The sequence below is a fragment of the Miscanthus floridulus genome, chromosome 5 (assembly GCF_019320115.1).
Source record: "Miscanthus floridulus cultivar M001 chromosome 5, ASM1932011v1, whole genome shotgun sequence".
Lineage (NCBI taxonomy): Eukaryota > Viridiplantae > Streptophyta > Magnoliopsida > Poales > Poaceae > Miscanthus > Miscanthus floridulus.
In genome coordinates, this window is record NC_089584.1 from 9,462,627 (window position 1) to 9,478,102 (window position 15,476).

The following is a 15,476-nucleotide window of genomic DNA, read 5'->3' on the forward strand; positions in this document are numbered from 1 at the left end:
GGACGCTGAACCCCCAGGGTCCGGTCAGTACTGACCGGACGCGTCCGGTCGCAGATTTCCTTCTCTGGAACCTTACTGGAGTCGATCCGGACGCTGCCTTTCAGCGTCTGGTCACTTGACCTCTCGAGCGTCCGGTCGCACCGAACGTAGACTGCTGATCAAATGAACTGACCGGACCCTGCGGCCAGCGTCCGGTCAGCATTTGACCCTCCATTCACTTCCAACTCTTGATCATATGTGAATGAAGTTTGCTCCAAAGGATCTTAGGCATTCATAGGAGCTACCTAGAGCCAGTTTTAACAAGTGTGCACCACACCTAACTCACTAGACTCAGCTAGGTCAAGCTACCCATCCATACCCCCCCTTAATAGTACGGCCAAAGGAAAAACAAAGTCCTAAACTACTCTAAGTGTCACTTCAACTTCAATCGACACTTAGAACTAGTCATCCTTAACCTTGTCGTCTATCCTTTGAAGACCGAAACGATTTCCATCGTAGGGGCATGACAACCTTGATTGCCCAATTGATCTTCATTACCATGACCTAACTTACTTGTCTCTGCAAAACACACGTTAGTCATAGTAGCCTTATATTGTCATTAATCACCGAAACCCAACTAGGGGGCTAGATGCTTTCAGATACCTAAAAACCTATTCAGTTCTACAAATACAAATCTGAACATTGTATCAAATGTTTAAGTATCAAAACAATCTGAAATAAAAAAAACCATAAACTAAAAAGTTGCACATACATTTTTTCTCTACAATCTCCATATAATATTATCTTCGTATGAGTTCACATAATATATATATATATATATATATATATATATATATATATATATATATATATATATATATATATATATATATATATATATATATTTTGGGTTCGGCTTATCTCTCTTTTTTTTAGGGGAGGCTTATCTCCTTTCTTTCCTTCACAGCCGAGCTTGGGCCTGTCTTCTTTTTGGGCCAGCCCGCTAACCGCTCAGGCTTAGCAGCAGAGCCCGTTATTTCCCCACGTTCCTCCCTTCTCCTTCGACTCGCTGATTGGATGGGCCCGCGTGTCAGCGCCCCGACTCCTTTCTTCGTTGCGTTGTGCCGCAGAAGCAGAACAACTCGACCCAGGGTTCAATCTGTGCGCACGCACGCACAGCCATCTGCTCCGCCGCGGCCTCCAGCACCAGCAGCGGCGGCTCAAACATCGCTCGGCGCCCGCCCCGCGCCCCGGAGAGACGACTGGCACAGCGCGCCCTCGCGGTGCCGCTCGACACCGCCGAGGAAAGGCGCCGAGTCCAGGAGCGCGTCGCCGCTGGGGCTCGGGAACGCGGTGTCGCCATCGCGGAACCCTAGCGAGATCGCCGGGAAGGTCCGGAGGCGAGCACGTGTTTCTGTGTAACCTTTTTCCCCTTTCTCCCTTTGCCGGCCGGCCCTTCAGCGGTGACGAGTGCCCACCAAGGTATGCCCAACGGCCACCGCTTCTCTTCCCTACCTGCTGTTCGAAACCTAGCTGCCAAACCCTAGTGTAAACCATTTGTGTTCGGATCTGACCTAATTACATGTGTTATTATGCCTACTAACTTCCATTTTTTTTTTATAAAAACTTGTCGGCTCCTGCTTCGGATGTGTAGGCGGTGGTTTACAGTGAGCTGAGGAAGATGTCTGGAACTGTGAGCCGCTCTAACTTGGAGCAAGAGGGGAATCTCTTTTGATGTGTGGAGGTCCGTGGCGCATTCCATCTGATCTCTTGTATGCTGTGTGCAGCCAGTCGGCGTCGACAACACTTCTAGGAGGAAATTTGACAAGGAAGAGTACTTGGAGAGAGCTCGACAGAGGGAGCAGCGGGAAAAGGTTGTAATGTGTCTTATTTGTTTTAAATTTTGTCAAGACTGAACAAAACTATGATCATACTTATCTTTGCCTCTATGTATTGCTAACTTCACTCTGCATTTCTCCGTCGCTGATCCAGGATGAAGCCCGGAAAGGCAAGGGTATGTGGTCCAACTTTTAGTTCAATAAATCTGTAGTTGTACTAGTTTTTGGTGATATATGAAACTTGACTACTTTCAATTATGAATGCAGAAAGGGGTCCTCCTGTGCAAAGACAGCCTTTGAAGCACAGAGACTATGAAGTTGATCTTGATTCTCGTCTTGGCAAGACTCAGGTTTGTAAATATCTTACTATATACTTTGTGCATTTAGCATGCTACTTCAATACTTCATGCTGTAGGAGCAACTTCATCAATTAGTTCTGCCCTAGTTTTCTTGCATCTAGTTTCATCAATATTTTTGTGGGTTCTTTGCTACAATTAAATGAGTTGTAAAGCTGTGTAGTGTGTACGATTAGAGGCAGATATGGACTCTGACTTCATTCAGTCCTTTACTGTAAACAACTTGCTTTCAGAAAATGAGCACCTTTCTATTTTAAAAGTTAATTAACCGTGCCTTTCATTATCTATTTTTCCAGGTGGTGACCCCGATTGCACCGTTGAATCAGCAGGTTTGTGCATAAATCCCATAAGGCATGTCATGTAGTGTTTACAGTGATCTTGCATTATTTTCATTATACCTTAATTCTTGAAAAAAGTTGCTAGAATGTAGTTGCTTTGCTCCTTCCATAGTAAACATAGGTCTTAGTAGAAGATACTTTTGTGTCTTACCTCTTATTCTTTTATCATGTTGTAGGCTTGATTTCATCCTTTTGCAGTTCATCAGTGTTCATTTCAGTCTACTTGTTACTACGTGCATTTCATACCAATGCTATTTACAAACCTTAGTGTGTCTACAGAATGAACCTCTCTTACTTCGACAATTAATTCAACACATAAAAGTTTCCTCTCAAGTTTACCTACTTTCTGACAGGCTGGGTACTACTGTTCTGTATGTGAATGTGTTGTTAAAGATTCAGCCAACTATTTGGATCATATAAATGGCAAGAAGCGTAAGTGGATGAAGCTCTAGTTTATACTCATTTAGTGCATTAAATTTTGCTGTCATCAGCATCTTCATGTTTCATGGGTCATGGTTTTAACATTTGACAGATCAGAGAGCGCTGGGCATGTCTATGCGTGTTGAAAGGGCATCACTTGAACAGGTAGTACATTTGAGCCTGGTATTGGATCCGCTTTGATAGTCAGCAATTTTGTTCTTGTCATATTTAGTAGCAGACCCAAATTCTTGTCATACGTTGGCTCCCTTTGGCACAGCTTCTGCTTGTGCAGAATCCAGCTCGTAGGAATAGCTTGTGAGAAGCAGAAGTTCAATTTCAGTCCTCATAAGCCGCTTTAGAATCAATTTGTTTGGTAGTACTTTGCCTTTTGTTTTTCCTGTTAGATGATGAAGCAGAAACTATTCCAAAGAGGCACATCATGTCGTGACATTATTCTTATTGGTTCATGCAAGGCTAGTGAACAAATGCTTGAATAGTTAGGTTTGTCAGCCAATATTCAGCCAGTGGTATTCTTTTAACCATCTGCTATTTGTTTTCACTCAGAATTTTCTGGCTGCAGGTTCAGAAAAGGTTTGAGGCACTTAAGAAAAGGAAGGACCCAAGCGCCTTTACTGAACAAGGTGAGAAAGAAAATCCCTCATATATGGTGTCAATTTCGTCGCCCCATTCTACCATTCAGAACATAATCTTTCCACAATATAACTCTAGGGAATAGGGAGCATAAGCAATTACTAGCAAAATCATCCCATTGTTTTTTTTAATATTTACAGATTTGGATGAGAGAATAATGAAACAACAGCAAGAGGAGGAGGAACGGAAGCGGCAACGCAAAGAAAAGAAGAAAGAGAAGAAAGTAAGTGCAGTCATGCAACACAGATCCCAACCTGTTGCCAATTTTTTCTTTTCACTTTGAAGTTTGAACTGAAAATTATAACTGAGTCCTTTGGGGTTTGAGTATCAGTACAATTCATACTCTCTTTGGTATCAAATGGTTTCAGAGAGAACAGTCAGCCCAACATGAACCTGAGGATGTTGACCCTGACATTGCTGCCATGATGGGTTTTGGCGGGTTCGGTTCCTCAAAAAAGTGAGCGCTCTGTGTTGGCTTCATATCTTCGGTGACCTTCGCGGCTTCGCTCTTGAAGATATTGTTCAACCCCATAAACACGTTGCTACAAAGAATCATTTTGACAGATCTGTGATAAGATTTGAATGGACTGGATGCAAGGATGCTACGTTTGACACTGGGATATTGAACTTTGTGCATGGGAGTTGATTGTCAAATGGAGCATCTATGGGTGTTTTGGAGTAAACATGTTTATTTGTTACTTGGGGGATTCTTTTCATAGAAACAGTTGACAGTCGTGATTATTTGTTGTGGCAATGCAGATGTGCGAAGTAGAATAACCAAAAAAATTTACTCTCATTTTCAACAAGAATAAACTTGTGTGTTGTACTTAGCAGGTCCCTTGATTCTGAATCTTAATTTCCAAGACGCCTGAACTTGTTTGATGGGTCACGTTCCGGTGTAATGACAGCATGGTCTGTTTCTGGTACCCTGGTGTGTGTCGCTGTCTCGCCAGTCTCTGGTTATCTTCAAAGGAAGGTTTGCTGTCCAGGTTTGCTTGTTCTCTGACCACTGCGATTTATGGTGGAGAGGAATGGTGGTGCTCTCTCAAACATACATAGCGTCTCCTCGTGACACTAGATAATCTCTCCAAAGTATAATAGTTGGAGAATGAAATGACACTCAAATGGCTTAAGATTAGATGTAGGCTGGCCGACTTATATAGGTAATCGTTGTAACCCAATTGTGGCCCACTGTCACTTGAGCCCAGCCAGAGAATTTAGCTCAGAGCTGATCGCCACTTCCCTGGTCCATCTTTGGATGGGCATTGGGCAAGTAGCGTCTCCTGCCCTGTTAGGGCATCTGGTAAAGCTTTAGGGCCTGTTTGGCCTACGCCTCATCTCACCGAGCCAGAACACGGGCGACGCCACAACTTGGGCGCTCGATTTGCTCGCCAAACAATTGGCAGGCTATGGCGCCGAAATGAACTAGCATTGGCTCAGCAAAGTTTGGAGCGCCGTACCTTGGGCAACGGAGCAAACGCCAGCTGAAGGTATAGTTGGCCAACGGCCCGGCCAGGCCCTGGCCCGGGCCAAGCATGGCCCGCAGGTGGTCGTGCCGGCACGGCACGCCGTGCCTCCGTGCCGTGACCCTCCGGGCATCGTGCCTGGCCTTCGGCCCAAGCACGGCCCTACGGGCCGAAATTCATGCCGTGCTGACCCAGGAAGCACGGCCAGAACTATGAGCCGGGCTGGCTCAAAGCCCGGTGATCGTAAGTCACCTCAAAATTCTTCTCATCCAACAGTTAGCACATATTCATTTATTCAAATTTCAAAATCTCAACTCACAAGTCAAGAACTTCTAAGTCACAAACTGTAAAACTGATCACAGATTCACAAACTGTCAAACTGATCATAAATTCTTCTCAGATTCTAACTTCTAAGGGGCCGTTCGGCTGCTCACAATTTCAGCCGGAATTCACTGTGCGCGGATGAAAAATACTGTTCACGCTCTCACAAATTCCTACAGATTCATCCAAATTCCTCCAAACGAACAGGGCCTAAGTCAAGAACTAAGCAAACTCCAAAATTCTTCCCATTCTCATCCAACAGACCAATACTCAGCCACAAACTGATCACACACAGTCAAGAACTTAGCAAACTCCAAATGACCAAATCCAAGCCAACAAAACAAAAGGCACCAAAGGAGATAAGATAAATGAGTTGTTTGTGCAATGCTGCCTCATTAAAAACATTTCTAAATAAAACTCACCCTTATGAGAAACCCTACAAAAGAAAAAAGAGTGCAGCACAGCTCTTAATAACTCTTTCATCATTGTTCAAAGGTCCCAAGTCACACTTGTCAGTCATAGCTGACAGATACAAATTGGAGATAACAGATTAAGTGATTAACTACCAGCAGCCCTAGTCCTAGATGTACCAGCCCCAGATGAACCAACCCTAGCCCCAGATGAACCAGCACCAGCAGCCCCATCTGCATCATCATCGAGGTACAGATTCTTGAAGGAGTCCTCCAGTTCTTGGTTGTCAACAGTATGTTGTAATCTGCTCTCTCCCAACTCCCAATCCTTTATACAGGCCAGCATCTCCACCATTTCAGGCAACAGGCGACGTCGCTGCTCTTCGATTATCCTTCCTGTCAAGCTAAAACATAATTCCAAAGAGACAGTAGAAATAGGAACAGACATAATATCTCTAGCCATTATAGATAGGATTGGATATGTTAGTTTGTGGTTATGCCACCAGAGAAGTAAAATCAAAATCATCCTCATATGCAGTGACATTGTCACTGTCCAGATAAACGTAGAGCTCATTAGCAGTAGAAGCAGATAAAGTGGGGGCACAGGCAGGGGAAGGACCAACAACAGATCCAGGGTCTCCAAAGATTCTTCCCCATGCCTATTTTCTCTTACCTGTATGCCTTGCAGGCTGTGCAACCCTTTGACTCCTAGCTGCACCAAACTTTCTCTCATATTTGTTAAATAACTTATAAATTTCAGTTTTCACATCAACATAATATGAAGTATAATCACAAGTAGTGCTCTCTTTAAGTAATTCTAGGACTCTAAATAAACCTCTCATCTTAGCTCTAGGATTAAGAATGAATGCAAATGAATATAATAGAGGTATATGCTGCCAGTATTTAAGGAATTTAATATTCATAGGATATACAACGACAATTAGATTTTGATCTTTTTCACTTACATGTAAATGAGAAGCAATTTCTAGCAGATGGTGCAGGATAAGTGTACTAGTTGGATAGTAAACACCAGAAAGAACAACAGTGGAGTCATAAAATAGTTCTAAAAACTCCAATATCTTTTCAGCTATATACCAATGCCTTGCAGACAATAATTAAGAGCCATAATTGAAATTAATGAACATAGAAAAAACATGCTTATATGGAACCAAGTGTTTAAGCATAAGATATGTAGCATTCCATCTAACATCCATATTTAAGCCAAACTTTCTAGGTCTAACACCCTGAGCAGTACAATAGTTCTTAAACATAGCAATTCTTTGATTAGAGGAATTTAAGAAGTTAATAACAGTTCTAAAATCTTCTGTGTAAGGTTTGAACCTCTTTAAACCAGATTTTACAATCAGATTAATGATATGACAAGCACAATATTGATGCACAAGACTGTACTTATGCTTAGAAGGATCAACAGGCTCGAGTGTAGGATTAGGATCCCAAATAACCAGCAAACATAGGTGTTAAATTTCCATAGCCTTAGCATTAGAAGAAGCATTATCTAGAGTTACAGAGAAAACCTTATCAATGAGAGCAAACTCCTCAACCACACAAGCAACTCTTTCAGCAATATTTTCACCAGTATGTTTCACCTCAATCAACCTAAGCCAAATAACCTTTTTCTGTAACTCCCAGTCAGCACTAACAAAATAAGCAACAACACTAGTGTAATCCTCCTTAGCATTACCAGACCATATGTCTGATGTCAGAGCAATAGAGGAAGCAGCAGACAACACAGAATTCTTAAGCATATTACGACAGTTTAGTAAATAGTTTACTTAGATCTCTAGTGGTGCTCTGTCTAGATACTTTAACAAACCTAGGGTTATGAGCACGGACAATGTAATTCTCCCAGGCCTCTATCTCACCAATACCTAACGGCAAATCAAGCCTAGCAATCAAGCGACACAATTCTGATCTAGCAACATCAGGTTTATAGTCCTAGTTATGCACAGAACTATCATCATTGTAAGCAAGCCTAGACTGAACCCTAGCAGCTTGATCAGTTTTCTGCCTACAAGATTTCTGGTGCCTCTTCAAGTGCCCAGTGCCAGCATTAGATCTAGTAGACAAAGTATGCTTACATATTTTACAGGTAGCTTTAGTGCAGATTTTCCTACCATTCACAGTCTCATAGATCTCATTAAAATCAACCCACGCAACAGATTTACGCTTACCAACAACAGTTTCAGAAGAGGTACCAGTATCAGCAATAGATGGAGTTGAGCTGTTGGAGAAGACCGGGGTCCCAGTCGCCAGTCACCCCTTCACCACCGCCACCGTCCAGATCGAACAAGGCAGCAGCGTCCTCTTGGGTGTCGTCGTTGTCCTCAGGTGCTAGGCCTACCGCGATGAGATCGTCGTTGCTGATGAGCAGCCAGACGATCTCGTCATCAGCACCAGCCATGGCGCCCTCAACCACAGAGGGCTCTCCAGCACCGTTCCTCAACGGTGTGTAGGGCCGCCTTGGTCGCTCTATGCCACAGCTAGAGGACGACGCATCGGCTACCGACCTGCGTAAAGACATGGAGGAGGAGGAAAACAGTACATCAGAATAGATCATAAACCATTCATCAATGGAAGAAGAGGAGGGTTAGGGTTAGGGTTATGGTTAGGGTTAGGGATGTACCTGTGCAATCGGAGCCCGGTGCTGGAGAAGACAAGGGCCACCCAAAGAAGACAATAGTAAGGTTAGAAGGACGGCGAGCAGCGGAGGAGGGGCACACGGGGACCCAAACTCACATAATCACCCAGATCTAGAGGGGAGATAGGGATAGGGATAGGGAGAAGGGAGAGGTGGAGAGGGAGCAAGGAGGGGATCAGGTAGGACTTAGGAGTAGTAGGGAGCTGCTCACCGGCGGCAGGTGGGGTTAGGGTTAGGGATGTACCTGCGCAACCGGAGCCCGGTGCCGGAGAAGACGAGGGCCACCCTAGAGATGATGACACACCAGTTAGAAGGACGGCGAGCGGCAGAGGAGGGGCAGACGGGACACGAACTCATATAGTCACCGAGATCTAGAGGAGAGATAGGGTTAGGGAGAAGGGAGAGGCAGAGAGGGAGCAGGGAGGGGATCAGGTAGGAGGAGTAGGGAGCTGCTCATCGATGGCAGCTAGATCGTCGAGGTCACCTCACCGGAGTCAGGGAGGACGAAGCCAAGAGCGAGACTGCGAGGGCGATACCCGAGAGCGAGGCGAGGCAAGAGCCGCGAGACGAGAGCGAGGCGAGGCGATAGGCAAGCAAGTGAAATGAGCTAGGGTTTTCGTGTGTGAGCCGTCGCGGCCGCCGCGTGCGTTTATATATGAGGAGGGGGAGGGGGGGATGGACAGGCGCTGGGCTGCGGGGAGGAAGGGAGGGGAGGAGTGGAGTGAGGAGGGGGAGGGGGTGGCCGGGCCGCTGCCGGGCCGGCTGACTCAGGCCGGGCCGGGCCAGCCCGAGCCCGCATGTCACCGGGCCGTGCCGTGCTCGTGTCGGGCTAAAAAGCGTGCTTCATGCCGTGCCATCGTGCCTCGGGCTGCATAGACATTTATAGCTAAAGCTAGGCGAGTTGGGTTGTGGCGAGCTACAGCAAGCTGAGGGAATGAACCAAACAGGCCTTAATTCCCAATTTTTAGCTTAAACTCTTCTCTAATGGAGTCATTTTGGTGGTGGTGGTGTGTGTTGGGGTGAGTGGGGGGGAGTCTGATGAGAATTTATTGTAGAGTAATTATGGTGGCGATTGAATAGGGAACAGTGAAGAGTGGATTTTTTAAGCTCCCAGCGAAAATGGAGAAATGATTCTTGTTTGCTTCTTATCAAAATCTATGTGGAATTTTGTTATTTGGCTAAAGAGCAGTAATTTTCATAGAGACTGTTTCATAAATGTTGTCAAACGCTCCCTTATCCTAGGTACTTAGACTACGTGTAGTGTAGTCGAGGCTGAGAATCGTTCAGCATGGACATGCATGTGCTTGTAGGGAGAGAAAGTTAAATATGCCCTTAAGGGCATATGCTCCCATCCTCAATGCTATTGGATACGGAGGAGTGAGAATCACTCCTGCAGTGCGCCCATCCCAGCAATAGGGATGGGAGCATATGCCCCTAAGGGCAAAAAAAATGCGTTGAGACAATAGTTTTTTATTCCTCTGCATCGACGCAAGTAGGGTTACTCGATGTTTGTGTTTTCTAACTCGGCATCATTTCACACAATGGAATTACCCGATGCCCAAACTCACTTTTCCTCTGTATGGCGTTGAACAGATCAAAGAAGAAGTTGGTGGTGACCTTGTGTTGTCTTCCTCTGGAAAAAAAGACCACAACAACAAATATATCATGAGCTGATATATAATTTGAATGTAAGACCGCACCCTTAGGTTCTTGGGTGGGGATCGATATGCATGGCTATAGTAGGGAACCAAAGATTTGGATTGTTTTTCTGAATGATGTTCAGGCCTATGACTTATGTCTGTTATACTGCAACAACAGGATTCAGTGTCTTGAAAGGCTTGTTCGTCAAAAGATTATTTCTACTGAACCAAAGAAACCAAGATCAGGATGCAAGAATCATTTAATCATCTCAAAATTAGAAAATAGTTTGAGCATACAGGAATCATTAAATCGCCCTGATTTCAACAAGAGCGAAATACACTGGCGGCCCTTTAACTTGTCGGTCTGTGCCAGTCCGGTCCACGAACTTGCAAACGCGGAAAATGGGCCCCTGAACTTGTCAAGTTGTTCACCGCAGGTCCATTTCCCATCCGGCGCGGCCTCCAGACGATGTGGCAGCGCCAGAGTGGCGGTCGAAGCACGTGAGCCGCACGTTTCAATACCGAACGCGGCGGGGTGGCGCTACGTCCACAATGTTTGGTGGACCGAGAGGCGCGAGACGCGGCGGCGCCCATGGCTAGCAACAGCGAGCTCGGCGGGGTGGCGCTGTGGAGCGCTAGCGCCTGTGCGGGTTACACGGGGGTGGAGAGCGCGATGAGGCGAACTCGCCTAGGACATTCCCCACAGCGGAGGACGTCCGGAGGCGGCGGTACGTGCGGCAAGGCGTCTCAGCCGCAGCGACGTAGCTCCGGCGAGCCAGAGTGACGCGTAGAGAGGGAGAGGAAGAGCGCGGGAGCACTGGAGGGTGCCTTAGCACGCCCCGAAGCTCGTCGACAAGCTCGCGTCTGCTGGAAAACGGCAGAGGAGGAGATCGACGGCGGCGGCGGCGCTGCTAGCTCGGGATGAGGTGGCGGCGCCTGTAGAGCGAGAGAGGGAGCACAAGGTGAAGCGGAGTGAGTGCGGAGTGCTCATGCGACACTTTGGGCACCATTTAAGATGGAGAGAGAAACCGCGGGAGGAGAGGAAAGGCCAGTCAAGGAGCTCGGCTCCATGCCGACAATGGCGGATCTCTGACTCGACGCTGCGGGATGAGCGGCTCGGGGCGAGGGGCTACGGCGCGTAGAAAGGGTCCGCGCGGGGTGCTCGGTCGTGCAGGGGACGCAGGAGAAGGGCGCGGCCAGGCGTGGTCCAAGCGCTACCGGCGACAGCGTTCGTCCCGTGCGGAGCGGGAGGTAGGGGGCGACCCTGATGTGAGGGGCCTACATTGAAACGTGCGGCTCACGTGCTTCGTCCGCCACGCTGGCCCTGCCACGTCACCTGGAGGCTACGCCGAATGGGAAATGGACCTGCAGTGAACAACTTGACAAGTTTAGGAGCCTATTTTCCGTGTTTGCAAGTTCGTAGACTGGACTGGCACAAGCCGACAAGTTAAAGGGCCGTCAGTGTATTTCACTCTTTCAACAAATACTCCATCGAACCAATCAAATAAACCAGCAAAATCCACACAAGATGATTGCAGGCGGCTAGATGTTGCAGGCCCCTGGCCCCTCACGGTTGGCTACCGTTCTTGTTGCTCCTCAAAACACAAGGGCGTCCCCAACAGGGTTTCAAATATCTAGCGAGAAACATTTTTTATACTATCTATAGGAGAGAGATGGCAAGAAATCAACTCGCTAGCCTCGAGCAAAACGCTATGCACAGCTCCCCGTACAATCTGTGTCTCTCTCTCTTTTCCGCATATTTTGCCTCTCGATCCTTCTCTTATTTTTAAGAGTATATTATTCGTGCTAACGCTATGGCATTATCTATCAATGTAATCAAACAACCAAAGAATATCTTTTAGTAATCAAGCATAGATCGAGAATATATTTATAATTCATGCAAAAAAGCATATATTTTTCCATAGTCAATAGTCTAGAATAATGTGACAACTATTTTCATGGTTCCAGTTGCAATTTGGAGCCAACTCCAATCTTAACTGCTTCCTTCTCCGAAGCTACTGGATGAAAAACTGAAAAACAAGAAAAACATAGAGCTGAAAAGTTCTAGTTAGTCATCTTCATGACTTCACACACACACACACACACACACACACACACACACACACACACATATATATATATATATATATATATATATATATATAAACCATAGAGCTGCACGCAGGAAATAATTAGAATAACATCAGATTCCATTTTCATTCATGTAAATAGAAGTCAAAATGCAAAGAGCATGGACATTAACAGGATCACTGTTGAAGAAAACCAGTGACGTTCGTGTGAGGATGAACCAATGTTTTTTCCATGATTTCCATCGAATTCCTAAAATATAGTAATTGTAACATTGTTACAGTCTGGAACCAAAGGAAAACAATGTGTGCCACAAATAGTTTTACCGTTCGATGATATGAAGAGAGGACCACTCTTAAAATACCTGGCAGAAGGTCAAGGCATGTCAGAATATTGTAATAATAACTGTAAATACGAAAGAACAGATTTACTAAGACAAAGCAAAGCTTGTCCAGAATTCTTGTTTCAGATAGAAAAATCCAAGTCAGATTCAAACAAGCAGTGAACAAACACAACAAAAGGTCAATGAAAACATATATGTATCTAATGTACCACACCACAAATTCACAACGACCCATTCAAAAAAAAATCACAATATATACAGGTTGAACCATCGGGAGAACAAATGAATGTTAACAGACTGCTATCCTGCACCCTCTCTACTTACATGGCATCTCATCTTCATACGACATCACTCATCCGAGAGGGCGTAAGAAAAGCATAGACCCGTGTCCTCCCACATTTCTGGTAGCAATACTCCGAACACATATGATGGATTAGGTAGGATTAAGCACAAGAATGGTAGCTACTGCTTAGATCAGGAATTCAAGTGTGGTTTGGTTAAAAAAGGAAGGTCAACGAAGATTACCTGATCAGCATATCTCCCAAGCTAACCAGTACAACCTGCACAAAGAAAAATGACAGTATATTATTAGATGGAGAACAAGGGGCCAAAAGAAGAAATCAGCTGTTCCTATCAATTTCCATGATTCACTGTAACCATCCAACAAAATAGCCAGGAATCCAACACAACCAGTCCTAAACTCTAAAATCCGACAAGTATAAATTTGATCACAATTGACAATGGTACTGCAGATGTTCTTCAATTCTATCTGAACCTACCGGTACAGATAGACAAAATCAAAATTGACAAATAGTAAATTAAGCTACTGAACCCTGGAATCTGATAACTACGTATGTCTGGAAATATTTGGTGCTCAGGAATTAAAACGCTAAAAACATAACTTACCCTGCATTCAGGCTGCCATAAGTTTGAACAGTATCAGGATGAATCACTTGGCAAAGCAAAAACTAAAAATGCCATAATTTTGAACCCTATTCCGGCAGCCGCCAAAAACTAAAAATCCATCCGGAAGGATTGCCCAGAAAGACAGAAAAAGAGACAGGAAGAAGATACATACCATCCGTCCATTCCCAACCTCCATATTTTTTTTCTTGACATGCCCTTAATCCCATTAGCTCTGTAAAGAAAAAGGAGAATCTTAACCAGAAAAAATCTTATTTTTAACCAGAAAAAACTTGAAAGGCAGAACTCCAACAGTTCTTCGGTTCTAATTGAAAGGGCACAGATTGATTCTCGGGCATTGCGGCACGCCTCCGGACAGCCAATGCCCGACCCCTCCCTGCTCCGCCCCATGCCTCCCAGCTGGCCAAGTCCTGTGGCGCCATGCAACTTCCAGCGACGCCGGCCTGCAACCCCCAATCCGCCTCCTGCCGTGCCGTCGGCCGGCCGGGGCCAAGGCCAGACCCACCGTGTGCGACACCTCCGGCCAACCCCTCAGGCCCTCCTGCTTACGGTCATCATCCTGCTTTGCCACCTGCTCCACTTAATTGAGAACAAACTGAGTCTGGACAGAGGGCTTTGGGGGCGCCGTTGTGACGAACTGAACCAATCACGTGGAACAATCGCTAAGAAATCCACGCCTAGAAACCTCCCCAATTGGTGCTCTCGGCAAATCACCGCCACCAGGTGTGCGGATCGGCCAAGAAATTTTACGTGTGAACCTGCCACACAACCCGAACCAAATGGCACACCCCGCCCATGCCTCCACGACTGAATCAGGATCTAGGTTACGGAATTTTACACACGAACAGATGCCGTGCAACCCTACCGCACCCGCATCAGTCGCTAGTGAGAGTGAATCCCGCAGACCAGAGAGAAATCACCAGGGATTCAGATCAATACCTCACGAATCGTGATGCCAAATGCCTGAATCACCGCTCCAACCGCCGTCGTCAACCCGCAAACCCGGGCACTTGCGAATCGTTGCGAACCCGAGCTGAGGTCCTCGCCCCCGACCTCGCAAGCCCCTCGTCTGTCCTCTCCTACTCCTCGGCGACAGCGGCGCTGTCGTCTGCCGCAGCAAGCCAGCGGCGGGGGCGCGGGATGACGCCTTGACGCGCTTTGCCCTCCCCTGAGTTGCAAGCTTCATCGTCGCCGCCTTTGGCTTGGTCGAAGCACCGGCGGCGGCCTCCGGCGGGTGCCTGCTCGCGAGTGCCTGCCGTCGGTTGCCGCGCTGTGCCGCGTCCGTCGCCGAAGTAGGCTGAGACGGCGACGCGGTGCTTGCCGTGGGGGAGCGGGTTCCGGTCGTGGTCGATGTGGTGGTAGGAGAGTTCAACGGCGAAACTGGGGGCGCCCTCCGCGGCGATGACGGGTGCGAGTTGCGTGGTGAAGCAGAGGGCGAGCTCGGGGCCTGGGTTGGGGCGGCGGCGTGGATCGGGACCGGAGGGTTGACGGGGGGAACGAAAAAGCAAGAGAAGGCACCGGCGTCTGCGCGCGTGGGTGGGTGGAGCGGTGAAGTGGGGAGATCGGGGGTGGGAGATCCAAAGAATATCGGCCGCCGGATATGGTTGAGTAAGGAGAGAGAATGAGTGAGAGTTAATTTGGTGCGTACGTTTTTAATGTTATCTTTTTCTGTGTGCGTTTTATGGGGGTGGACGTAGTTTAGGTCGTGACAGTAGAGGTGGGATTTATTTGGTGGCTGTAGGACAATTTGAAGTGGTGTATTATAGGGGTAGAGATTCGATTTGTGTGCATGTCATTGGCGATTTGATGGAGGCCACTGCGGACGCCCTAAGGACAAGTTTAAATGGAAGTAAGCAGGTAAAAAAGGTTTTCTCATTGTCAACTCCATATATAATATAAGAATACAACAATCAAACTGTATACGCAGTCCATTATTGGATGGTAGCAGCTTGTTTCTAGTGAGGCATACAGCTAACATCATCTTGTCCTAACTCATTTCAGATCAAAGTTGCATAATCGTTTGTCCAGTTTGTGATTGAAACA

The 15,476-nt window shown here is 46.5% G+C and overlaps 1 protein-coding gene across 1 annotated transcript; it reads left to right on the top strand.

Moving 5' to 3' along the window:
* The first annotated feature begins 1,114 nt into the window (after positions 1-1,114).
* Positions 1,115-4,464, top strand: LOC136451473 (uncharacterized). Its single transcript, XM_066452178.1, has 11 exons — positions 1,115-1,461; positions 1,634-1,672; positions 1,767-1,853; positions 1,972-1,993; positions 2,085-2,167; positions 2,470-2,502; positions 2,865-2,943; positions 3,044-3,096; positions 3,512-3,572; positions 3,723-3,805; positions 3,951-4,464. The coding sequence occupies exons 2-11, from the start codon at positions 1,661-1,663 to the stop codon at positions 4,041-4,043; spliced, it is 606 nt and encodes a 201-aa protein (XP_066308275.1). The 5' UTR covers positions 1,115-1,461; positions 1,634-1,660; the 3' UTR covers positions 4,044-4,464.
* The last annotated feature ends 11,012 nt before the right edge of the window (positions 4,465-15,476 follow it).